The 25,949-nt window shown below is 41.9% G+C and overlaps 1 protein-coding gene across 1 annotated transcript; it reads left to right on the plus strand.

Moving 5' to 3' along the window:
- The first annotated feature begins 4,767 nt into the window (after positions 1-4,767).
- LAMP1 (lysosomal associated membrane protein 1) lies at positions 4,768-24,013 on the plus strand. The gene is made up of 9 exons (XM_027640365.1): positions 4,768-4,894; positions 13,882-13,997; positions 15,020-15,233; positions 15,339-15,500; positions 19,278-19,495; positions 20,954-21,076; positions 21,976-22,045; positions 22,213-22,383; positions 23,001-24,013. Exons 1-9 carry the CDS (start codon positions 4,858-4,860, stop codon positions 23,138-23,140), a joined length of 1,251 nt encoding a protein of 416 aa, XP_027496166.1. The 5' UTR covers positions 4,768-4,857; the 3' UTR covers positions 23,141-24,013.
- Positions 24,014-25,949: the final 1,936 nt, after the last annotated feature.

Raw genomic sequence — 25,949 nt, forward strand, 5'->3', positions numbered from 1 at the left:
GATGATTGAAATGGTTCTGCCTCAAGAAGCAATGCTAACTGATTGAAAGTGCTGACATGTGCAGTTCTTCTTAATTGCTACAGACTAGAACTCGTTGGCCAAGTTATTGTGGTCTAGCAATTAAAAATTAGTTGTTCCATAGCAGTGAAAATAATGAAACCTGTCTTTCCGTGCTCTTGGTCCCTGACTCTATCATCCCCCACAAATAACCTCAAGCAGCAATACTTGGGGGGGTGTTCTCCTTAGTTCTGCCTTTCTGCTTGTGGGAGCATGAGTTTTGTTCTTCTTTATCCAGCTGCTGATCTCCACCCACCCCCTTGTTCCTGAACCTGTAGAAAATCTCGGAAGACTCTTACTCTTCCACATTGGTCTGCAAGTGGCTTCGGAGGTTCAAAAGCTGTGGGAGAGACTGACAGGCCAGGGAATCATGACTCTCTCAGGTCCTCATTTTTAATTTGATTTCCTCACATTTTTCTTCCCAGGATTTTTTCTGTACTGAACCAGACAGGTTAGCAGTTAGATTATTAGTCAGCATGGTAATCATTTCTCCATATCAAAATAGCTGCATTTGATTGCTTTTTGATAGCTTGTGATAGAATTTGGCTGAGTGTCCAGTCTCAATCAGCTGGTTATTTATGACAAAAATAACAGCAAGAGTCTGGGATACAAATAACTCATCCAAACATACATTATATGTATCTAAAAAGCAATTTTTGTAAATCTGATGCCCTGTCATCTAGTCCAACATTTCCAGAGGAAAAGTTAAGTATGAGAATGTAGGCTGGGGGCTGATTTGATGGTGCTTCCCAAGTCTGGCAATTGCAGCTCTCCATTCCAGGCAACAGCTTCATTCCTGCCCTCTCCCTTGGGTGTTGTTTTCTCAGTTCTGTATTTTAGCTTCTCCATTAATTCCTTTATCTGAACCTGACCTTCTAATTCACTCACTTGGCCTGCTGCAGTTTTTGTCTTCCCTTCTTTGTGCTATACATACTTGAAAAAAATTCACACACCTTTCATCCAACTTCACTACATGAAATTGTTATGCAGATAGACCTGTGCAAGCTCCAGGTGTGGGGCAGTTGCTGGGAATATGCCTGGTGGAAAAGGACCTGGGGGTGCTGATTGACAGCAGCTGAACACAAACCAGCAGTGTGCCCAGGTGGCTAAGAAGGCCAATGGCATCCTGCCCTGCATCAGGAATAGTGTGGCCAGCAGGACCAGGGCAGTGATTGTCCCCCTGCACTTGGCACTGGTGAGGCCACGCCTCAGACTGTGTGTTCAGTTCTGGGCCCCTCACTGCAAGGAGAGCACTAATGTGCTGGAGTGTGTATAGAAAAGGGCAACAGAACTGTTGAAGGGTCTGGAGCACGAGTCCTAAGAGGAGCAGCTGAGGGAGCTGGAGTTGTTTAGCCTGGAGAAGAGGAGGTTCTAATCTAAGGGGTAATCTTATCACTCTCTACAACTACCTGAAAGGAGGTTGTAGCCAGGTGGGGGTTGGTCTCTTCTCCCAAATAACAACCAATAGGGTGAGAGGAAAAAACCTCAAGTTCTGCCAAAGAAGAAGGAAAACTTTCTTTACTGAAAGACTTGTCAAGCACTGGAATAGGCTGCCCAGGGAAGTGATGGAGTCACCGTCCCTGGAGGTATTTAGAAGACTTGTGGATGTGGTGCTTAGGGACATGGTTTAGTGGGGGACTTGGCAGTGCTGGCTTAACATTTGAGGTCTTTTCCAACCAATGATTCCATTCTATTTTTAGGTTTATGATCTTCAGCAGGTGTATTAGGGAGAATGGACTCTGTACCATAAACTTGGTTAGCTATTACTAGTAAGCCTCTACAGAAAGGCTGTAACCCTGTGAAGTCAGGTAATGTGCAGCAAAAGGCTACAGGAAAAATGGAGTCATGTTTTGTGGAAATTCTTTCCTGGTAAAAATTCCTAACCTGTATTGTCTCCCATGCTTGTACTCTGCCTTGACCTTGCTGGACAGCTTTTACTGTAACGGCTCCTACATCTCCTGCTTGTTTACCATGAGCAGCCATTCTGCAGCCATGGCTCTGAAGAGAGGCTAAGAAGCATACCGTGGTTAGTATCTGGATGTGTGTGCATGTTCCTTGGCTAGCAGCTCCATAGGGGCTAGATATGGACTGCATTTCATTTCCCTGAGTGACAGCACTAATTTGGATCTCTGAGCTGTGTATATAACCAGCTTTTACCAAAGCTGTGGGTTTATGTTTATTCTTACCCTGCTATCATCTTTGATTGATGTCATACAAGTTTACTGAGTAGCAGGGCTAATGTCCAGCAAGGTTGTGTAAGACTTGTTCCATTAGTCTAGCAAATGCCCTTACCCTTGTTTAGTACAACAATACTTTTACTAAACACCATGAAAGTTGTTATTGTGCAGTCTACAGCATTATCAAAGGCCTAGTGAGCTAATGATCCATAGCACATAAGGTCAACATCATTCTCTGCTGATAGCCTTATGTTCTTTGTTTACCAAATCTTTGCTGCAATATTGTTGTTTTATGGAAACATAACTTTTGGTAGTAATCCAGGCATCTATCACTCTTCCATTCATAGACACCTACTGATTTTCCAGCAGAGAGCCAGACTGCTGCACAGCAAGTTTAAACCTGACATCAGGCCTCCCTCTCTGTTTTGTCTTGTGGCAGACTTCAAGTGTTCTGCAGGCACACTTTCTCCACTCCAAGCGGAGGTTCCAAAAACAGTGATTGAAAAATGAGAACAACCCATATCCCACCTCCGTTACCCTCAACTCCTCTGCAGATGACTCACTCCAACACTTGACCAGAGCTACTTGTTATGTCCTTTTTCAAACTGACTAACTTCTGCTTTTGGTAATGCGTGGCAAGCATAAAGTGTTGCAAACAAACTGAAATAATATATTATTGTCTCTAAAAATGCAGAGATAAAAATGCAGCATTAAGAAATACCTGTTTATATCAATATCATTGAAAATGAAAGGTAGATCCCCAAGCCTAGGGAGCAACTAAACTGATCTAGGATGTTTTGGGGAAACAGCAAGTGCAAGTGAACTGAGACAAACATCAAGGAAAGATCAAGTTCACAGTAGCTGAACTGGACTTTAGCAGCTGGTGGTAGCTAAATTGCATTTCAAATCAGTTCTAAGTAAAAATGTATGGAGTCAGCTTGGGAGCAGAACTGATTCTGCTTCAGAGACAATCTGGAGTGCACTGTAATGAGGAGAGGGATGACAACAGCAGTCATTTTGAGAAAGCAAAAATACCCTGCTATTGGCACACTTTCCAGTATTAATAGAAATAGGATTTCAGTAGCAAAATAAACACTTCTGAAGTTTCAGACAAAGTAAGCATATCCCTAACAGCATAGATAAGAGAAAGCATTGAATTACAAAGTGATCAAATGGCCTGGGTTTCCCATCTCCATTACTATGCTCCATTACATCTGAGAATGTTTATATCTAACTTCAGCTTTTCTTTAGTTTTCTTTTTTTTAAAAAAAGGGATTCCTTCAAAAACATCAGACATCATCTGAAAGTACGTGAAATTGCAATTTTTACCCATGCAAACACAAGTCCGTTTTTTCTTCAACCACGTGTGGATTATATGTATACATGGGTATATACAGATACATCACTTCAGAGATAATAGACTATCAAGTTCCAATGTTTTTATACAGCTGGGGCTGAAATAGTTCTATGCAGAATGAGTGTATTCACCTTAAACTGCCTTTAAATTCCGTGACAATAAACATATTCTGGAGGCAATACAGAACTTAAGTGAGTACTGTAAAGTGACAGGGCGAGGACCAATGGCCATAAACTAAAACACAAGAAGTTTCACTTCAACATGAGGAAGAACTTCTTTATGTTGAGGGTGGCAGAGCATTGGAACAGGCTCCCCAGGGAGGTCATGGAATCTCCCTCTCTGGAGACATTCCAAACCCCCTTTGACATGTTCCTGTGTCACTGGTCTGGGTGACCCTGCCTTGGCAGGCAGGTTCGATTGGATGATCTCCAGAGATACCTTCCGACCCTAACCATTCTGTGATTCTGTGTTCTGTACTTACTCACCAAAGCCATTACTCTCCCTCTTCTATCACCTTCCCTTTTAACACAGGAGTGACTGTGCAACATTCCCCACTGGAATCCAGTTAAATGCCTAGAGCTGGTAGGGCTGGCCTGCGCCTTGATGTTGCTCGCAGCTTTGATCCAACACAAGTCACAGGGCTGGGATGCACAGCAGTGCACAGGAAGCACCCAGACCCTTGTGCCGCATGGGAGGGGTGGGCAGGGGGCTGTGCCAGGGCAGCAGTGCCCGGGGGCAGGCCGTGACTGTCCTTCAGCCCACGATGGCACAGGGCCCTCAGAAGCCCTGGGCCCGCGGGTTGGGCTGGTGGCCAGAGGGGCCCTGGGCTGAGCCGCAGCACTGTGTGCTGAGTGCCCGTGGGCACAGGCAGGGAGCGTGTGCCGGGCCCTGCTCTGCCCCTTCTCCTGCCCCTACCCCTGTCCCTACACCTATCCTTTCCCTGCTCCTATGCCTATCCCTATCCCTGCTCCCGCCCTGCCCCTATCCCTATCCCTGCAGCCCCATCCCTATCCCTGTCTCTCTGTCCCTGCCCATACCCCTATCCCTACCCTCCCTATCCCCGCCTCCTGCTCTCGCGAGATCCTCCCCACCCCACCTCCGCGCGGGGTCACGTGACGGGCGGGCGGTGCAGTGACGTCAGCGGTCACATGACCGGTCGGGGCCGTCGCCAGAGCGCTCCGAGAGCGGAGCCGCCGCCGCCCCCCGCCCGTGTCCGCCCGCGGCCCGGACCCGCTCCCGCCGCTCCCGCCCGCACCCGGCCCCGACATGGCGCGGGGGCTGCTGGCGGCGGCCGCCCTGCTCGGTAAGGAAGTGGAGGGCGCGGGCGGCCAGTGCGCCGGGCGAGGGGCGGGCAGGGGGGGCGCCGCGGCCTGGGACGGCCCCAGGGCGGCGGCGGTGGACGCGGCAGCCGCGCAGCTGTGGCTGGAGATGCTCCACTCCCGCCTGCTGCGGGCGTTCCCGGACGGTGATTGACCAGGGGGGTCCTGGGCCTCCGGGGGGGTCACCGGCGCAGCGCCCTGCTGGGGAGTCATCCCGTCCCCGCCGGGCCCGTGCGAGGGCCCGAGGTACGGGGGGAACGGTAGATACGGAACGGGAGGCGGAGGCGGCGGCTGTGCTTGGCGGGGCTGAACCGCGCGGTGCTCGGCAACGCTGGTCTGGGCACCTGCGTTGGATCTGGGAAGAACCTGGAAACACGCCTTCAGGTCTCACGAGGCGTGGGGACGCGGGAGCTACTGGTGTCATTGCTGGGAAGTGGCAGTTTTCTGTAGGGCATGTAATGCTCCCTTTCTTAATGGTGTCCATCCTGCCGTATCTTGAGTAAAATATGAAACACGTCTGGAATAGAGAGATTTCAGTGCCTTAATGAGAAGGCTTGTTAAGGGAGTCAGGCTGTTGTAGGAGGAAGTGTGTCTTGCTTGTTTACTGATAACTACCTTGCTCTTGGTTTCTTGTCGTGAAAGCCACATCACACAACGCTCTCAGGTTTCTGAGATGTGGCTTTGGCAGCAAAGGAAACTTCTTCAGCAGCTGGCAAAAATATTTCCCGAGTAAAGCAGCAGTTGAGAATGGTTATCTGCCGTGGTTTTTGAGATATGACAGTCTTTGAGTCTCTTCTGATGTCTCTTTGGTAGTAAATATCTTTATCGCTGTTGACAGTACTTCAGTTTCACTGAGCCCAGAAGATGCCACTTGCAAAGGGCACTGAGCAGTTCAAATATCCAGCCCTTGTGAGCCAGTCTAGCGAGCATAGTGACTTACAGTGCTCCTTGACTTGCTTTTTAGGACTGGCAGCTGACGTGTTGAACTGGTGTTATGGTGGAAGTTGTTTGTGTGGTTTGTTTAATATAATTACAGCTTCAATGAAGAATTGCCTTATAGTCAGCCTGTGTGGTTTTTAAGTGCTACCACAAGTAATATTTTCTGTGACTGTAGTAGCCTTCCCCTGCTTAATCACCACTTACAAACATCATTCGATGCATTATGTTTGTCACTTTCTGGCATGTAAAATGTGTTGGCATCTGAGGCAACAGACTGGTTTATTTTACCCCAGAGTATTTACTGATAGCTGGGACTTTGTACCAGTGTCTAGTAGCTTAGTAGCTGGGCGGTGTTTCTGCATAACTTTATCCCGCAGTCTTGGGGGAAAATTTTGTGGTGCAAATAGAGACCCCGTTCCTGGAATACAGCAAGCCTCTGACATCTTCTGCCACACTGTGGGGCTTGGGTTGTAGGTGAGGGAAGAAGAATACGAGATAATGAAAACATATGAGCTGAAGTCTTCAGATATTTTTAGCTCATTTGCAGCCTTTTAGTCATCTGAGTGAACACTGATTAAGGTAAGGTAATGGTCACAGGAGGCTGAAGGATTAGTATGAGTGAGTCAAATGTGAAAGCTTGTTTGGTGATGCCTTGACTTTGGGACAAAAGAAATTTTTTCCTCTTGAATACTTCATCACACCTCACTTACTGTTTCAGTTTTCCGTTCACATTGAGCAGCAAGCACTAACCTGAATATTTCATGTGTCATTTCATTAAATATTTTGTGATTAATTTCCTCATCAAGCATGCATATGGAATTTAAAAAAAGGTTTAGGTAGTATAACGGTAAATGCAGGGAAGGGGGGCTGTGGGAAAACAAGTGCCCCTCAAGCTTGGCAGCTACTTTTTGAAATATGAAGTAAGATGGTGCTTGTCTGTAGTTGAGCACGATGAGTCAGTTGGGTTGTGTGCCAAACCCAGCAGAGCTGCTCATGCTCTCCGAGTTCTAGAGCACCCACAGATTTCTTTTTCCTTACTGAACCACAGACATGTCGGAGAAAACATTTCTGAAAATCCAGGGTTAGAGTCAAACATGGATTCAGTGTTAGTGAGTACATAACGAAGTGCTTGAGATTTGAGGAAGGAAAAATTAGGTTGTCAAAGTAGCGTGATGCCATTTCAGAGTTATTGACACATAATTCATGTGTTTCTATTGCACAACTCTAGTCCAAAGGGGAATTTCAAACCTTACTACCAGTGATGGGATAGTTGAGAGGAACTTGATAATGTATCCCAGCCCATGAGTAATTTGGTGCTGAATTGGTCTTCTCAGTTTTGGCATCAGTAGCTGTATGGAACTGAGATCAAGTAAAACTTAATTTTCACAAAATGTAGCTGCTTTTATGTTGAACAACTTTTGAAAGATTGTTTTTACCAAATGCTGCCCTTAACATAGTGTTTGCTTGAGAGCTGCTTGAAGTGTGTTGACATAGTCTCTAAGGGTCTGAATTTGTGTGCTAGTCATCATGTGACAGGTTACTTACCTTTGACTTCAGCAGCTTTTCTCAGTAGTAAAGTTACTTCTAACTTGCTATGTGAGAACTCTGCAGGCTCCCTGACACGACACTTTTGGGATATGTTCCCTAGGTTTCTGTTTAGGCTCACTGAGGAGTTTCAGTTTTGGCGTAATCTACTTCTAGATTGTTCTGTAGTGATTAGGATGTTTTCTAATCAGTAGCAGACCATAAAGTGAAGAAATACCTCTAGGTACCGAGGAATCTGACTCAAAAAATTAATGTTCTATTGAGACATTAACTGCTGTTATCTCTGATAAGCCTTTCTAGGTCTTAAAGATAATTACTTATTTCTAGCACTAAGGAGGCACACCTCACCTTTGCTTGTTGCAGTTTAACTACAAGTTTGTCTTTACTCTCAAGTCAGACATGATCATTTGGAAATTCCTTGAGAAATCTTGGATTTCTTGGTATTTATTCTCTTTAGCTTGGCAGGAGACACTTTTGGTTATGTGAGTGCTGATAGTTAGACCATCTCTTTGAGCACTCCCTTGCATTATCTTAATTCTATATCATATATTTAAAATGTACCTTATGGTTTGGTAAATCAGGGTTCCATGGATTTTGTGCATCTGATTTCAAGACAGACTGGTGTCCCTTTCAGTCTCAGGGTAACAGTTTCTTTACCTTCTCTATCACTGAGAGCAACATGACTGTCAGTACTATTTCTACTGTAATTCCAAGTGTGAGAGTTTTAGGAGCACCTTAGCATTAGAGTACAGAGTTTCAAATGTGGTTCAGCTCTGTGCAGTGGATGCTTCTCTGGCTTGTGCCTTCCCTAGTGTTCAGGCTGGAGCACAGTAGTTCACAGTATATTTTGTTTTCTTGTATTAAACTTCAGTGGTTTATGATTTCTTAACAAGGCAGAATTCACTCTGTGCAATATGGGAACACCAGTATGTCTTTACTTTCCTTGACAGAGTTAAGATCTGCTTCTTTGGAGGACTGGGAGAGTAGTTTTACTCTGGCAGTTAGTTCATTATGTTTTTTTCCAATATCCTCTCCTCTGGGGAGACTTTCTCTTTAAATTGTCACACAGTGCTTCTTCTTCCAAAACGTTGTTTGCAGCTGCCAGCTGCCTTGAAGAATGTGTGTTAGTCCTGTGGTGTGGTACAGCAGCACTAACCAGAGCAAGTGCAGAATGGACTTGTGTGAATGTGGAAAAGGGGCTGGCCAAGGGAGTTTAGACCTACCAGTGCACTCATGTAATCATTTGCTGTAGAGCTATCCTAAAGACTTCCTTCCTCTAGATAGAAAGCCATAGAGAAGCTTCATGTGATGAAACTTGATGCAAATGTGCAATTCTCAGGTCAAATAGCAAGTGTACAGCTGCTAGGTAGCCTTTCCTTTGTAATGCCTTTGTACTTTTGTAAATTCGTTTATAAAGACACAGGTTATTCATCTGCAAGCCTGAGTTGAAAAACAAAATGTTTACTGCCTTAATGGAAGTCAACAATATCAAGCCCATAATCTGAGACTGCATGGATTTGTTAGCTGGCAAGGATATATATATTGTGGGGCTGGATCAGGAACTCGATATAATCAGGCACTGCACCTGCATGAGTGCAGTGGGTTCTCCTCTCTCCTTAAGTACTTTCATCCATCCTTGGATTAAGCTCTGTTCCCCTTTTCCCCACCTGTGTGTGTGTTCAGCTGTGTCCAACAGCAGTTGAAGTGAGTCCAACCTTGTCTAGATAGCCAGCATTCAGTTGTCTGTGTCTATCAGACATGGACAAGTAAATATAATTCCTTTTATGAGACCATCTTGTCTCTCACAAAGTGTTTCATACATCAGGTCTGTCAAGGGATTTTACTGCTTTCTTTTGTTCCTGAAATATTAGGGTTAGGAAATAGTGTGATCTTTCAAAAAATATGTTATTTTTAAGTTCTTTTTCTTTCTGAATCCTAAGGAAGCGATCTCAAGTCAGTCTTCTGATAAAGGACTTGGACCAGTTGTCCCTCTGGGAGTGGTGCTTACGTTAGAAGATAGGTCATTAGAGGAGAGCATAACTCCTCGGGGATTTTTCCATTCTCTTCTCTGGCATAGATTTAGGAATCTGAAGTGTTGACTGAGGTTACCACTTTGTTCACAAAATGGCGCTGAGGTGACAGAATCATTCCAAACCATCAGAATGAGTAAACTACTGGGCACCTCGTTTCACATGTACAATAGAAAATAAACCTTCTTTAGCTAAGAACCAGCATTTCTTATCTCCTTGGATTAATGCCCCACAGATAGTGGCATAGCTGTGTGTGCCATCAGAACACCTGGGCAAAGGTGCAGGGCAACACATCAGTGCTGTAGCTCAGGTAGAGCAGATTGTGCAGGGCTGGCATGTGTCAGCAATCAGCCTCTACCTGGGGAGCTGCTGCCCAGCAATTACAGGGTGTCTTTGTATGACTGGGCTGGGGGTGTGGTGCTCTGCACCCCCCTCACAGCACTTCTGGGGAGGGGTACACTGGGCCCTGCTGCAGCCCTGGTTTACCTCCCTAGTGCTGTAGGCAGTCAGTATAACTGCAAACAGTCCCATCCACTGGGTATCTGTATGGCTTAAACTACTGATCATGTGGAATATGTGACCAGGTGGATGTGGATGGCTTGCTGTCCTTCATTCCAAGAGGGAGAAAGAAAAATGGTGAAGAGGTTTTTACTTATGCAGAAAAAAATGACCGTGGTAATAAACCCCAGATTATACAGAAGAAGCTTTTGTGTTTTGGATCCTTATTGTCAGTGTTCCATGTTTCTAATAAAAACTGGACACAAAGTAAATCATTAACTATAGTAACTGAGGTCCTCTTTGCAAGCAGACAGTGTAAACAATTGCCAGTAATATTTCTTAGAGCACAGGACATCTCTCTCCCTTAGTAGGTTTCCATTATATGGGAGAGTAACCCAAGGGTAGCTGTGCTTGACTATCAGGATATCAGTTATAAGAAGGTTGAAACCTGAAAGCATCTTTATGTGGTCAAGAGGTGAGGAATCCAGCCATTCTAAGAGCCATATTCAAAAGGGCTTATATTTAGATGTGCTAGATTGTTTTGTTAGCTTTGTAGTTTTCAGTTTAAAACAAACAACTTTATGAAGTAGATTTCTTTAAGATAAATTCTTATACAATCAAGGAAGTATTTGTTTTGTTTGACTTATTAACAGTCTGAGGTAAAATAAATAAACTTTTTTTTTTTTTAGTTAGATATGTTAGATAAGGGAAGAGGCTGGATTTAATTCAAGTAACGTGTGTTGCTTTAGCAGTTTTATCTTCAGTATTTTCTTGCATGAGACTGTAATTGCAGAAATGAGGTATAAACGGAGAGATTCTCTTATGATTTTTAGTTGAAAGTGTGCAGCTAGAATAAATATATAAGCAGCCTTTTCTTGGGACCTAGTGGAATACAAAGGAAGCATCCGAACTCAATGAAACATCTTTTATGTTACTATATTTTTGATGATTCCTGTACTAGATATCCACAGTGTAGTGTTTTCAGCCAAGTGAATAATGCACCTCACAAAACTTACTTTTTGCTATTGAAAAGTCAAGGAGCTCTTCAGTACTGCACTTGCTCTGCCACAGATAGTTGTCAAATAGGGCACTGCAGTTTATTAAGAGGAGCTTTTAAAGTCTGAAGCTGAGAGTCTGGAGGTTGTATCCATTTTTGTGTTAAATAGCAAAGAATGATATTGTTATGAGATGTACAAACAATATTCTCAACTTGTAGATAAACCCTGATTGAACTGAGCAATATGTTATGTAACTTAGTTAGAAATATTCCCAGGATAAATTGATTCAATATAGGTTTGCTTTTCTGTATTCTTGACATTTTGACTGTAGGCTCTTACCGTTTGTGGTCCGTTATGTTTCACTTGGTTTCATCTGCATTCCTCCAAGATTTTGTGAGCAGATGATGCTGCAGCACAGTGCTCTCTGATCACCACCCTGCGTGTTGCCTTGCAGTGAAACAACTCTCTTGCCACTTTGAGGACAGCTCAGTGTCTCATGCTGGATGTGTCTGTCTCATCACTGACACTGCAAATCCATCAGTTGCTGAACATTTCTTGAGAAGGAGTGAGGTTTTAAAGCATTTATTACACACTAATTACATCAAGATTCATAAAATGGTGTGAACTTATTCTAATAGGTGTGCAGGTGGTGTTTTTTACTGTTTGTTCATGCCCCTTATTTGTTACTTGAACTTGCTGAGAGTAATTTGTCAGCTCTTCATTACCAGAACTTGTCTTCAATTTAGTGCTTTCTGGTACCTCTGCATTATCTTTTGTTGTTCTCTGAATCATCTGTAATGGGCAGGTCTGTCACATTTTCCTTTATGTCAGCAACATTTTTCTTAATTTTTTTTTTAGTATTTTCTTTCCTCTGCATTTCTTTTAAAAACTTTTTTATCTTTCATTCTTTTACTGCCTGTTACTTGATTAATTTTAGCTCTAAAATTGTCAGGATTTTTAATAGCTATCAAACAAGAGAGTTGTCATGCACACTGAAGGTTTTCATGCTAGCACATTTTCCAGTGATAGTGTTAGTTCAAGCAGCAATGGACTCTTATTCCCTGCCTCTACACTGTTTTCTACGCTATGCTAGGAATCTTCAAGAAAGTGTAAGCATCTTGTTCCTGAGAAAGCAAGTGCTTGAGTAAAATGTAAACAAGTTCCAGATGTAAATTCAAATTGAAGGAAACTTTGCAAATTGAAACTTCCATGTGGAAGAGCATGAACTGTTTTTAGTACTGCTGTGAATTGCAATAAATAATGAATAAATGTTCCTTAATGAACATTTTAAGCTGGACATAAAGGCAAAGGTAGGACAGTTTTTCTTTGAAATAAGCTTTGTACACTATCTATTTGTAAGCATTTTCTTTCTTCTGTCTATCTCTGATTTCAAGTCTAGACTTTTCAAACAATTGCGTAAAGTGTATGAATTCCAGCTTAAGTTTTGCCCTGATTGGTGCTGGGGGAGGATATGTTGTTGCTAAGGGGAAGGCAACAAGGGAAATGCTTGATGGGTGCCAGAGAAATAGTTTCCAATGTTTTCCTGCAACTGATGTGCCTTCTACCAAAGTCCAGCTGCAAAAGTCCAGCTTCTCCTAGTAATTGTCTTAACACAATTGTACACACCGTAGTTTTGCAGTGAAAAGTTTTAAAATTAGGATTTTTGATTTTTTTTTTTTTTTTTAGTTTCTTGGAGAGGGAAGCTAGCTAATGGATAATCCCTCATCTGGATCTTTTTGCTATTATTAACAGTTGAATGGATTAGCTCCTTGAATGGATGTTTGACTTGTTAAAGCTTATTTGTTTATTTGCTTGCAATAGTGGTTTATGTTTTGCAACTGTTTTTTATCAGGTTTTCTACAAGACTAAAGTTGTTGCAAATGCAGACTGATAAAGCCCTACCATGCAAATGGTGCAGGCTTTTTGCAGTGAAGTTCACTTTGGGGAGGGGCTGTGTGCTGACAAATTGAGAATTGGAAAAATAAAAGGCTCTACTCTAAAGACCTGGAAACACCGTGGTATGATTTCAGGTACAGGAGCATTGTCAGTTATCCTTTGCCACAAATCAAGTACAAGATAACCAGCTTTCCAGCTGTATCCAGCCTCCACAACACATCCCACAGGTGAAGTGTCTTTGTGGTCCAAGTCCATGCTGCAGTCAGAAAGGATGACCCTGTGCTCCTCTTGCTGCGTTCTTACTCTGTTAAGTCGGTACTAGTGTGGTCAGTTGTACTCAGTGTGCTCTGAGTGTTGGGGCTGGAGGGAAGCAAGTGGGGGAAAGCTTTTCTCTGCTTTTCCCAGCAACTCCGTCTGAGTTTAGCTTAAACTAGCCACGAAAACGTAACCTCAGTCTGTGTCAAGGTCTTGGCCCCTTCCTCCTCTCCAGGGCAGAGAGCATGATGACAGAAAAAAGTAGTTCTCCTGGCAAGGGTAGCATGCTCTATCATGCTATTTCTGGCAATGCCTTCAAAACATCTGCAGTCAGTCCAAGCTTTCTAAATGCTGCATTCAGTGCATGTACAGCTGAGTGTCCTGATACAGTGGGAGTGAAGGGTGCGTGGTGTGCTGGGGGCGGAAGGACGAGTATTGTAGGCATGCAGGATCAAATGCACTAAGTCAGGTCTGGCTGAAGGTTGTAAAATAGTTGCTTTGTAGGGTGAACTCTTGAGTAGCTGCCTTGAACAGTATGACTGGTGTTTGCCGCATGTTTTTCTTACCCTCTGAGGACCCAGCATGCCAACAGTTTGGGTGGCTTTGTCTTTTTATAGATGAGTTGTTCAATTTGTCCTCTGCGTGTTAGTGATGTTAAAGCTAATACAGAGACCACTAATGCTCAAGTTTCCAAAGTCAGCTGATGTTGAGGTTGTGCTCCCAAAATTTACAGTTGTACATATTTGTCTCCTTGGGGTCAAAAATAAAAATTTATGTGATACCAAGTTAACTACTTGTCGTTCTTAACAGGCTTTTTACAGGCTTCTTCTTCATTTGAAGTGAAAGATTCAAGTGGTAGGATCTGCATAATTGCTGATTTGACAGTAGCCTTCTCAGTGGAGTACAAAAACCATGGGCAAAAAGAGGTAAGGGGGCTATCTTACTGCTTGTCTCTAGTGTTTATAAAAATGTGTGGGTATTTCTGCACATCCACAGTATTTAAACTTTCAACAAGTATTTATGCATGGAAAACTGCTTCAGCAAAGATTTTTGCCCTCCCAGTCATGTTGCATCAGCTTTTCTTTTGTACTGATGCTTCTTCTAATTAAACAACAGAGTTAAAGCCACTTGAAACCATCACAAACCATATATGTGTGAAATTACTTCTGTGACTGGAATTCCAAACCAGTCGTATTGATAACTAAAATGGCTTTCACTGGAACTGTAAAGGCAAAAATACTGCCAGTTGTCTTTTGGTGAACTTGGTCACACTCACATGAAATCTGTGAGCTTCTCACTTGGCAAGTCTCTGAATTTCAGTGTATCTATAGACTAGTGCAGTGCTTACAATATATTGCATAATCCACTTTTTCAGTGGTGCTGATGATCTGAAATCCTACTGATACTGGTATATGTGTTTGCACTCAGGGGTGACTGCTTTCATAACATTTTTTGTCTGTTTCTTACTGTAAATAGTAAGCTCAAAACTTCCCAGTAAACATTGTATTGGTCTTCAGAGACCACATTACTTCACAATGTGTAATAAACTCAAAGTATTATATCCAGACTATGTAGGGTGTACCATTTGCTTTTGTTCTTGCTCATTCGTACTACAAGAAGCAAAGCTTAAAGTGTCCTGTTTTTCATATGTCTGGAGTTTGCCAGATTTTATTCACCTAGTACAGAAGTACTTGCAAATTCATATTGCTATCTTAGGAGGAAAAAAAGTCTTAAGAAGTGCTGTGAGTATGTACTGTTCTGTCCTCAAATTTCAGAGAGCTACATTCTTAAAGCCAAGTGCCAGTACCATGCTACTTGCTGTATACTGGTATATAAGTAGACATCTTATAGCATGTATTAATGTCTGCTCTATGTTTGTAACAGTTTCATAGGATATCTAAAAAGCAGTTAGGAAAAGCTTACATGTGTTTTATTTTCTCCCCCATAGTTTGTACACTTCTTTCTTCCGCAAAATGCTACAGTAGGCTCACAGAGCTCATGTGGTAAAGATAATGCATCTCATCCAGTTCTGGTATTGGATTTTGGAGCAGGACATTCGTTAAGCCTGAATTTCTCAGAATCTGCAGATAAGTACCAAGTTGAAGAGTTACGTTTCCACTACAATCTGTCAGATGCAACTTTATTCCCTAATTCAACTACAGGTAAAATGAAAACTCCCTGTTGTTATAGTATAACTCTTCCAGATCTAATTCTGGCTTGTTTCTTTAAATACTCTTACATACTAATGCAGTGTAATCTTTCTACAGGAGACATGAAGACTGTATCACATAAAAGCATTATTCAGGCACATATGGGCACAAAATACAGATGCATCAACTCCAAGCAGGTCAATATGAAGAGTGTGAATGTTACTTTTAGCAATGTCACTTTGGAAGCCTATCTCACAAATGGCACTTTCAGTGTGAACAGTAGGTATCTTGTAATAAAAAATGTACTTGACAAGCTAATATTTCCAATAATAGGTGATTTCTTTTTACATTCTGACTAATCATATTTAGGTGGATACAAACTGGATCTGAAGCTCTGATAGCAGCATCTTTTGAAATGAGTGGACCTGCCTCAGGTTTTCTCAGTAGGAACGTCAGAATCCATGACTAGAAGATAGTGCATTGTCTTCCCATGGGTATTGTACATGTGCTGGGGAGCATTTCTGCTGTTGATGAGTATGGGTGTATACACATGCTGCAGTAGGTTGACTGGACACATGGCCAAGATCTTAGTTTAAGAAGTATCTGATAAGTTCCAAGCATTATGCCTCTAGCAAAGTAATTTGAACTAGTTACTCTGTGCTCTGGGGAAAACTAGTGATATAATGGCAGACAGTAGAGAACTGGTCTGTAGGGAGCAGAAACGTACATCTTCCTACAGGAGGTTTTATGTCTGCTGTAACAGTAAGGCTCTTTCTCTTTCAGGCACTGTCATAAAGTGATTTTTTTGTCCTGATTGTTTGTATTGAAAAGCAGTTTGGAATTTTACTGCTATAATGATTAGAAGATAAACTCTTCATGGTGTGTTCATGTCCTTTGCTTTTGTGGCAGCACTCCTCAAACATGAAGAACCATGTAAACTGATCACCCGTGCTACCTTAAGGAGCAATAAGTCTTTGCCTTGCTTTTGGAGCACAAAAGAAGTTTTCCTCTTCTCTGGGAAATGTAGAACTTTTCTTATGCTGTTAATCCCGTTTATGTACGTGTTAAGTTGAAACAAGTCTTAAAAACTAGGGTAGTCGGTGCTAGCGTGGAATGGACACAATGGACAGGTGCCTTCGATGGGAATATCTCTACTTTGTCCCATATCTGTGAAAAATACCTTGCCTGATGCATGGTAATACTGGCATTGACTCCTTTTATGGCTGCTTCACGTGACTGGCTCAGATTTCAGTGCTTATCGTTCTCTTGATCAGTTTTTTCCATTCAGTGACTTGGTTTGCAGTAAAGATGCAGACCTACATTCATCCTTTAAAAAAATCTCAAACTCTGATTTCTATTACTGCAGTTTTCAGAACCATCTGATTTTTTACTTATGATATCTTGATCCAGTTCTTATACTGGATAAGCATGAGAAGTGGTTGTTTATCAGCAGGATTGAACATACGACATGATACTGGGAAAAACTGGTTTTTAACTTCTGCAAAACTTAGAATCATAGAATCAGCCTGGTTGGAAAGGACCTCCGAGATCATCAAGTCCAACCCTTGATCCACTACCACCACTGTGGTTACTAGACCATGGCACTTCAATAAAATCTCCCTACTGTGTAATACTACTCTTTTTAAGACCACCTATTACCCGTTCTTACATAGTCCTCTGGTTAAAAAAATTGAGTATTGCATTATTTCTAGAGGGTGTTTCTTATGGAACTCAAGTTTGTCAGCATTTGCTTTGTTTTCTGTTCCTATGCTTCCTTCTTTTTTTTTATGTAAACATAAATGCTTTAATTTGTCATGATCATATTCTCAAAGTTGCTTTTTTTTCATCCTGTGGTATCACTGTCTTGATGAAACTGTTGATCCTCATAAAAAACAAGTGATTTCCTATGATCTCGGGGTAGACACTGGTCTGAGTTACAATGGGGAGGTTTTTTCAATGGGTGTGTTTTTCTTGTTGTTTTTGTTGTTGTTTTCACATTCCTGTTATTCATACTGCCATGCACAGCTTTTTCTTTAAATTATCATCTTCCCTAAGTTTTTATTAGTCTTGGATCTGATTTTGCCATTCCTAGTGCACATTTGGTTTTGGTTGAAACAAGTCTGTCTTGGTTTTGGTTGAAACAAGTCTGTCTTGGTTTTGGTGTTTTGGGTTTTTTTTAGTACAGATGGGTACTGTACTTTTTTTTTTTAATCTTCTTGACCCCAAAATCCTAGTTCCTTCCCAATCTGTTCCTTCTTTCCTCTCTTGTAGGCTTGAGGCTTCCCTTGTGCCTTTGGCAGCTAGTTATTGATAAACTTTAGTTCTGGATTTTTCCCTTAATGTTTTTTCTCTGCAAATCTTTAATTAAAGGATATTTCTGCTGGTGATGTGGACAAGACTCATTGAAGGGAAGAAGAGAGTCATTATTCAATGCATCTGTGCATCACTAGAAATGGTGGCTTCCATCAGCGTACCTAGAATTTAGTGATTGAGCTGATGGTAGTGATTATCTGCAGCTCTGAGAGGGAGGCTTTCATTTTATCTGTGTTAGTAGTTTTGTCAGCTGCTTTCCTGTAACTGTCAAGAAAAGACATAAGAATTTGTCTCACTTTTCAGGACAGATCTGAAGATTACTAGAAGCTATGCTGTAAATCAGTTCAGTCAAACTAATGTATCAAGACTCCACCTAGGCTAAGCTTCCACTTGATGTGGTTGATGTGATTGTGTGTGATTTAGTTTCCATCTCTGCCAACTTGAGTATGAGGTTCTGTGTGTTGAGGTCTTGCAGATAGAGGAAAATTCTATACTGAAGTTCCAAGAAAGCTGCTTTTTAGTTTCTTAGGAAATTACTATGTTTTGGGATCAGACCAGTATCGATCTACAAAACACAGGGTCACTTCTCCATTCATCCATCTTGCCTCTGCTGTTTGACTTTCCAGAAATGGAGTAGAAATAGGAAAGCATGCTATGTTGGAGTGTGTGTACCTTCAGGTGTGATTAGAGTTTCTCTTTCTGAGCCATAATCAAAAGGTAAGTTGCTGTTTAAGTTCAGAGGCTATTTATTAGGTATCCCTGCAAGATATGTATGCCTTAAATTTTAGAAGTAGGCTCTTTGAGTCAGAGTCAGAGCTGCTGTTGCAGCTGCTGTTGTCCTTATAAAGTTGCAAGCTGTTATCCCTGACACATGGAGATGACCTTGGCTTGGGACATGAAAGTCTCTACTATAGTAATGTCTTTGTTTTGACCTTTGGTTTTGGCTTAGATGTTCATGCAGGAACCTTCTTGGCTCCCAGATCAAGTTAAGATCTTGCTGCCAGGTGTTTCTGAGTACTCTGGCAAATAAATCAATCACTGTTCCCTTGGAAGTTGCTGCTAAACTGGGTGAAAAGGCCAATTTGCACATCTTCACTCAGTCTTATTACCCTCATGGAGTGTGGTTCCTCATGTGGGACTAAAGGGAGGATGGATGTGAGAGGATATAGCCATCAGCAGCAGTGTCTTAGAATCCCCTTGTTCAGGACAGAAGAACCAGAGTATTATTTTAAGGTTACTGTGGCTATTGCCAAAATAATGATACAGGGTCCTCACAAACTGGTAGTGTAACAGAGGGAGGGGAAGAAGAGCACATCTTCTGGGAGACCACTTTTAACAGTGGGCAGGAAAGCTGTTCTCTGCTTTTAGCACACAAGTGCCCAAAGTGTGTGAGGGGTAGGCATGCCAGCCTTGAGCATACAGTGGGAATGCTGGGTCTGTCAGCATAGCACTGTCTAATTTACCCGGATTTGATAGCAATGTGAAATGATGGATATGAATGAAAGGACATGAAGTTCAGTAAATTAACAGCAGAGGTGTCATTTTCACATCCCAGGCTTTAAAAGTGTCTCAAACTTTGCAGCAGGTATTTAGGTAATGCTTTACCGTTGTGTTTCTGAGCTTCTATTGTCTTCGGTTAGGAAAAGCTACTTGGAATTGTCTTCCTTTCCCTTGAGGATTAAAAAGGTAGATCATCCCACAGCTTCATTTTGTTTAATAATATCTGTTTTCCTTTCTCTGCAGAGACAGAATGTGCTGAAGATAGGGTCTCTACTACTACTGTAGTGTCCACAACTCCTAAACAGACTACTAGCCAGGTTCCAACGACTAGCCCAGCACCAACATCATCTCCCCCAAACCCTGCAGTTGGGAAATACAATGTGACTGGTCCAAATGGAACCTGTGTACTTGCCTACATGGGCTTACAGCTTAATATCACCTATCCAAAAAAAGATGAAAAGGTACATTTTGGTTTTTTGTTTCTTAAGAGCCTTCAGATTCCTTCTTTTGGGGAAGACTTGGTAAATTATTATAGGCTAACCTTTTTTTTTTTTTTTTAAAGCCCAGGTCTTTGTGGTGTTCATCTATCATTATCCTCTATTTGAGTTGCTTTAACTTGGTCTAGGCTAGTGACATTTCAAACAGTTCTACTAAAAGTGGTTGTTAAGGATTTTTCATTCACTAAGAGCAGTATTAAACTTGTCTATTGAATCCAGAAGTGTATGTGGCCATTTCACAGAAGCAGTAAAAGTTATCAAGAGTAGGGGGAATCCTGTTATCAAAGTTGCTATCTAAACAAGATTTTTAAACTGTTAAATAAAATCCACAAATTCGGCCAGAGGCATCTGCATGAAAACAGGGAATGACTATTATTAGAAAGGAAAATTACTACTGTAAAACTGGACAGGCTTGTGACTTAGTTACCTTCCAACCAGCACTGAAGAGGTTTGGGTTTGACTTTAATGCTTAAAAGCTACTTAATGGCTGATTTTAAGAGCCAGAAAAATATTTAAAAATACATGGGTTATTTAAGATCTAGCCCTGGCACAGGTTCTTTCCCTCAACTTTTGATGCAGAGCCCAGCTTGCCAGCCCCATGGACAAACCCGAAGTCCCAAAGGGACTGCTGAAGACCCTCAATAGGAAACAGTGGTGTTGCAAAGAAAACTATTATATTTATTTATGATGTTGATGACTGAGAGGTAAAATCATGAGCACTGATAGCTAGTGTGTGGCTATACAGTGGCTGGTTATGATGGCAACTGTGTTTTAGCCACCTTAATTGTGCGAAATTCCCTGAGCATGGCATTCTGGCTCTGCTGGAACAGCTGATTTCTAGTGTAATGACCACTGAGGAGGTGCCAGATAGGTTTTCCAAAGTCACGTGAGGATTCAGGTAAGAGCTACTGAAAGGTTTCTATTTAATTGTTTGGAAGTATGCTTAACCCACTGCCCTTTGAAGATGCAAGACGGTATAAAATCATGTACCATGGACAAAGCTAAAGCATTTTGAACTGAAGTGACATGCAAGATAATTGTGCTTAGAGGTGGTTCCTTTAATTGCTTCTACATTATGTCAAAGCAGTATTTTATAGTGTCTTGACCCCTGTGTAGTGTGGTGGCTCTTGAGGTTTTTCCTTATGCTGCAAGGACCAAAGCAGTGTACTGTGGAGAAAGCAGCAGGTTATTGGCTGCAGCCAGTCAGAGCTGCAGAAGGCTTTGTTAGACATGCAGAGTTGCCCTGAGTTCTCTGTGTCAACCTGGTAACTGGCTGCAGCTCTCACCAGCCTGTAACCTGCACAGGTGTCTGTAGGGTACTGGCGAGCACAACACGTGATAACGAGCCAGCTACACGTCGACTGAGTGTAAGATGATGTGTTAGTCTCTTCAAATGTCATAACTGATCCTCTTCTCTCACAGATGGGTCTGGATTTGCTGAATTTCATACCACATAATACAAGTGTTTCTGGGAGATGCAACAGTACATCTGCCTTGTTGAATTTGACTTTTGAGAAAACAAGGGTTATCTTCCAGTTTGCACTGGTAAGAATTTCTGCACAAAGCTTGTAACAGGGTCTGCAGGACTTTTCATGTGGGAAAACTAACTGGGGCAAGTACAAGAGGAAAAAAGATGCAACTACAGGAAGGGGAATAACTAATTCCTTTGGTTGTAATACTGGAATTTAATAGGTTTATACTTGGCAAGTTTTGTGAGAAAAGAATATGTTCATGTATGTATGCACATATACATATGCATACACAGAAAAGTAGTTTGTTTGGAATGGAAATTTCTTTTTAAGATTGTATTGCCTGCTAAGGCTTCTTGCCCAAACTGGGAACAGCCTGTGACAAGTAGATAACTCATCTAATTGTACAAGTCTGAAGGGCTATGTGCTTCTGGTCTCTTGTGATGATTAGGAATCCTGTTTCCCACAGCTCTGCCCCAGCACTGTATTGGATCTGTGTATCCTTGAGGACTGAATCTACTGTGTTTGTCAGAGAGCTTCATGCTCCTTTTAATGCTGATGGGATTGATCAAATGTGATCACCTTGATGTGTTGCTGTCGAATGACTGTCCACAGCTCTGGGGTACTGAGATCACTGCAGTAGGCTGGTTAAGGCATGGATAGAACTATGCCTGCAGTGTGGAATTCAAATCAACAGTTTGAGGGGTAACAAGTCCCCCTTCCTCTGCCTCCCCCTCCCTTCCCCTGGCGTAATCTTTCCTAAGGTGCATTATTTCCTGTAGCTTTTCTCTCCTAAAGTACAATTAATAAACTCTTCTTTGGATGCTAATCCCAGTTCTGGACTACCCTTTGAAAACCTTTCTCGAAATGCATGCAGAATCAAACCTGAATGTTAACAGTGTATGTTGTATATCGTTACCTTAAATCACAACTTGTTTTTTTGTTTGTTGTTATTTTTTGTTTGTTTTTTTAAAGAATGCAAGTGCTGAAAAATTCTTCCTGCAAGGTGTGAATGTAAGCACGACTCTGCCTTCCGAAGCAAAAAGTAAGGATTTTTAAGAAGTCTGCTTTCAGTGCCTACTTCTATAAATATTAAGGGTAGCCTGTATTAAATAACGTGTTAGAAATGTTGGGGATGAATGTATCAAATTTTAGCTCTATGAGTTTACAGCTCCTGCTCTTCAGGTTTACATAAGACTTTCTCTTACGCAGATCCAAACTTTGAAGCATCAAACAACAGTGTGAGTGGGCTGAGAGCTACAGTAGGGAACTCTTACAAGTGCAATTCAGAGGAGAATCTGCAGGTCACAGATGAAGCCCTTGTCAATGTATTTAATGTTCAGATCCAGGTTTTCAAGATTGATGGAGACAAGTTTGGGCCAGGTAAGAGGTTTACATAGGGCAGCCTCTGCCAAACCTGAGATTTGTGAAGTACACTTTGACATAAATATAATATTCTGTATCAAATGCCAGCTTGGGGTGCTATGCTTAATCTCTGCCTGCCCCTACAGATGCTGTGGGGGATGATTAGGATGTCCAAGTTGAGTGTAGTGTGAGAAGTATGTAAAAACCTTTGAAATAACTCAGACTTATTCCTGATGGTCCAGAGAAGAGTTAAGGAAGAGTGCTAGTTTTCCCTCCTAACTGTGTGCAGACAGTTGTATGAAAGGGGCAAAGCTGTCCCTTGTGACTATGGTTAAAGCAAAACAGCTTTAGGAGAGTAACACAGATATTTATGATGGCTAAGCTTGTGTAATAGCAACAGCTTTTGAGGAGGAAACAATTAGTATAACTCTATATTGTGCATACAGGTAGTACTAGAAAGAATTCATCCTGAATGATCATAGTTTAGTGGACTTGGCTTCCTTTTCATTGTTGGCAAGCGAGAAGTTCACTTAAGCTAGTTTTATCTATGTGCTGAGAGCAGAATCCTGAAGTTCTGGATGTAGCCATCTGTTGGTGCACTAATAGCTAACGTGGATCTTTTTCTCTCTCTTCAGTGGAAGAATGTCAACAGGATGAAAATAACATGCTGATCCCTATAATAGTTGGTGCAGCCCTTGCTGGTCTTGTTCTGATTGTGTTGATTGCCTACTTGATTGGCAGAAAGAGAAGTCATGCTGGATATCAAACAATTTAATGACTTGCACTAAAATCCAGTGTAGATGAAAAGCAATTGCAAGAGGCTGGGGAAGAAAAACCCCACACATTTCCCCTGAGCTAAGATTGATATTGTCAGGTAACATCTTTTCTTGCAAATTGCTTCTTTAAAGTCTGCTTTATTAAATGTGAAATCATCTTGCAGCATTTAACTATGCACAAAAATAACTTCTGAAAATTCTGGTGTTTAATTTTGCTAACTAGTTTAAATATTTACCCACTTAGAAACAAGCTAAAAGTTTTTAAGGGTGCTTTTTTGGAATTGGCATAAGATCATGTCAGCTAAAGATTCCAGAGAGGGATGTTGCTAACTCACACTGACTCAATTTCAGAACTCTTAACAAAGGGAAAAGGTTCATTCTTTGCACCGCTGCCATCAATGATGTTAATTATACTGATGATGCATTTAAAAAAATTTAGTAACAACTGATGAAATTGAAATTTAAAATCTGAACTTCACCTTGTCTCTTAGGTGTGTTATTTTTTACTAAGCTTTAAACTCAATGCCTGGCACATGCAGGGTGTGAACGACGCAATACTCAAACCTTACAGGAACTCTTTATGATTGGACAACTCCCCTGTTTGATATTTTTGATGCTATGCCAGCTTGTTAAGAGCTGGTACTTTTTTAAAATGGGTGTTATTTTTATTTACCTTTTTTTGTAAAGTGATTTCAGTCTATTCTGTTGAAAGGTTCAGAGAGATCCTGTTACTGCACATGTGTACAATATAGATCTCGATCTGCCGATTCTTTTGCTTTAAACTTGGCTGGGGGGGTTGTACACTTTAAGGATCAGTTCTTATGTATGCATTGCCTGTAACAATGCTAATAAAGACACTTTTTTTTTCTGTATTTCTTAGTATTGCTGATCATTCTTAAAACATTTGACCATTTGTTAAGTGCTGAAGTCAAGGTTTGGCTCTGCTTGGGAAGCTTCAAACAATCCTTAGTGTGGAGTTATGGTAAACAAGTGTATAAGTTTTTTCTTTGTGGCACAAAGGTGAACCTTAACTGTGTGTTTTCAGAACAGTCCCTTGTTTTGGACTTTGTGCTTGGAAACAAGTAAAGCTGTGTTTCAGTAACGTGAAGACTGGAGAAGTTAACTCTTCTATTACATTGCCACTTGCTGAGACTCATCAGTCTCCTACTGGTTTACCCTGCTCAGCATTGCTTCCTGAAAATGCTGGTAAGGTTCTCAGTGTAAGGACTGTGTAAAGGACATTTCGTGCTTCATTTTGAAGGTAGGCTCTTTCCACAAAGTAGGAAACACATCTGCTGAGGGCTGTGTAGTGTAATGGGCTGGAAATGACATGGTTGGGCTTCGCGAACGAAGATTTGGGAAAGGTCTCTACCCACGTTTGTTACAAGCACGCTGGTGGCTAATAAGGCCAATGTGAGATAGACATCCAACTGCAGAAGGCACAACAGAAAAACTCCTTAGGTGGTATATTCTGCGAGGCACGAGTCTTTCTGCATTGTCTTTTCTCCTCAAGGGTGATCCTGCGTGCGTTCTCAAAGGCATCAGCAGCGTTATAGATGGTGTGTCTCCAGACCTCTCGATTTGAGGCCAGAGTAGACCAGTTATGTTGATCAATATGGCCAAGGCTGAGATGTTGTTTCAGGGAGTCCTTGTATCTTTTCTTCAGGGCTCCTCTCATGCGGCAGCCCGTGGCGAGTTCACCATAGAGCAAGATCTTAGGGAGGCAGTGATCTTTCATCCTTGAGATGTGCCCTGCCCAGGGCAGCTGTGTTCTCAGTAACATGGCCTCAATACTTGTGATTGCTGCTTGTTCTAAAACAGATGTATTGGTCACATAATCTGACCAGTGGATGTTTAGGATTGTTTGGAGGCAGCGTTGATGGAAGTGTTCTAGGAGACGCAGGTGGTGGCGGTAGATGACTCATGATTTGGAACCATATAACAGAGTAGACAGCACAATGGCTCTGTAAACACTGATCTTTGTACTTTTCTTCAAGTGTTTATTTCGCCAAACTCTTTTATGAAGCTTTCCGAAGGTGCTGTAAGCCTTTGCTAACCTGTTGTCTATCTCTCTGTCAATCTTACTATCTGAGGAGATGAGGCTGCCTAGGTAATTAAACTGCTGGACTGATTTGAGCTCTGATTGGCCAATGGTGATATGGGGATGATGGAAGACTTCCTGAGGTGCAGGTTGATAGAAAACTTCTGCCTTCTTTAAGCTGACTTCCAGCCCAAAGAGCTCAGCAGCGTCTGCAAAACAGGATGTTAAACGCTGCAGAGCTGCTTCTGTGTGGGTGACAAGGGCGGCGTCATCAGCATAAAGCAGCTCGCTGGAAATGAACCTCTGTGTTAAGAGCTTCCCTGACTCCTTCCTGCAGTCAGGCTTTGGTGTTAACAGTTCCAGCTCCAAAGGGCAGGAACTGAGGCACACAGTAACACTGCACAGGACACTTCTCCTGACAGAGAGAACGCATGGCAGTAAGGCTGATACACTTTGGACCATCTGCCATGCTGCCTTGAAGGTACCTGGAAACTATGGATTTTGCCAGTGGTGAATAATATTTCCAATATCTGCTGACATATTAGGACTATGGTACTACTAATGTCTTTATAATTCAGTGCTTGAGTAAAAAGGTGGATGTCTGGTACCAGAAAGGGTAGGATAGCTCAGAATCATACTGCTGAATAGCAGTCTTTACTTGTCTGAAAGAGCATTCCTCTACTTTCTCTGAAAAAAAAAGAATGAAAGAAACTCAGTCTGCAGAGTGGGGGGAAGCCTTCCGTGGCAAGGAATGAAGTAAAAGATGA

Source organism: Corapipo altera, unplaced genomic scaffold (assembly GCF_003945725.1).
Source record: "Corapipo altera isolate COAL_440 unplaced genomic scaffold, ASM394572v1 0, whole genome shotgun sequence".
Taxonomy (NCBI): domain Eukaryota; kingdom Metazoa; phylum Chordata; class Aves; order Passeriformes; family Pipridae; genus Corapipo; species Corapipo altera.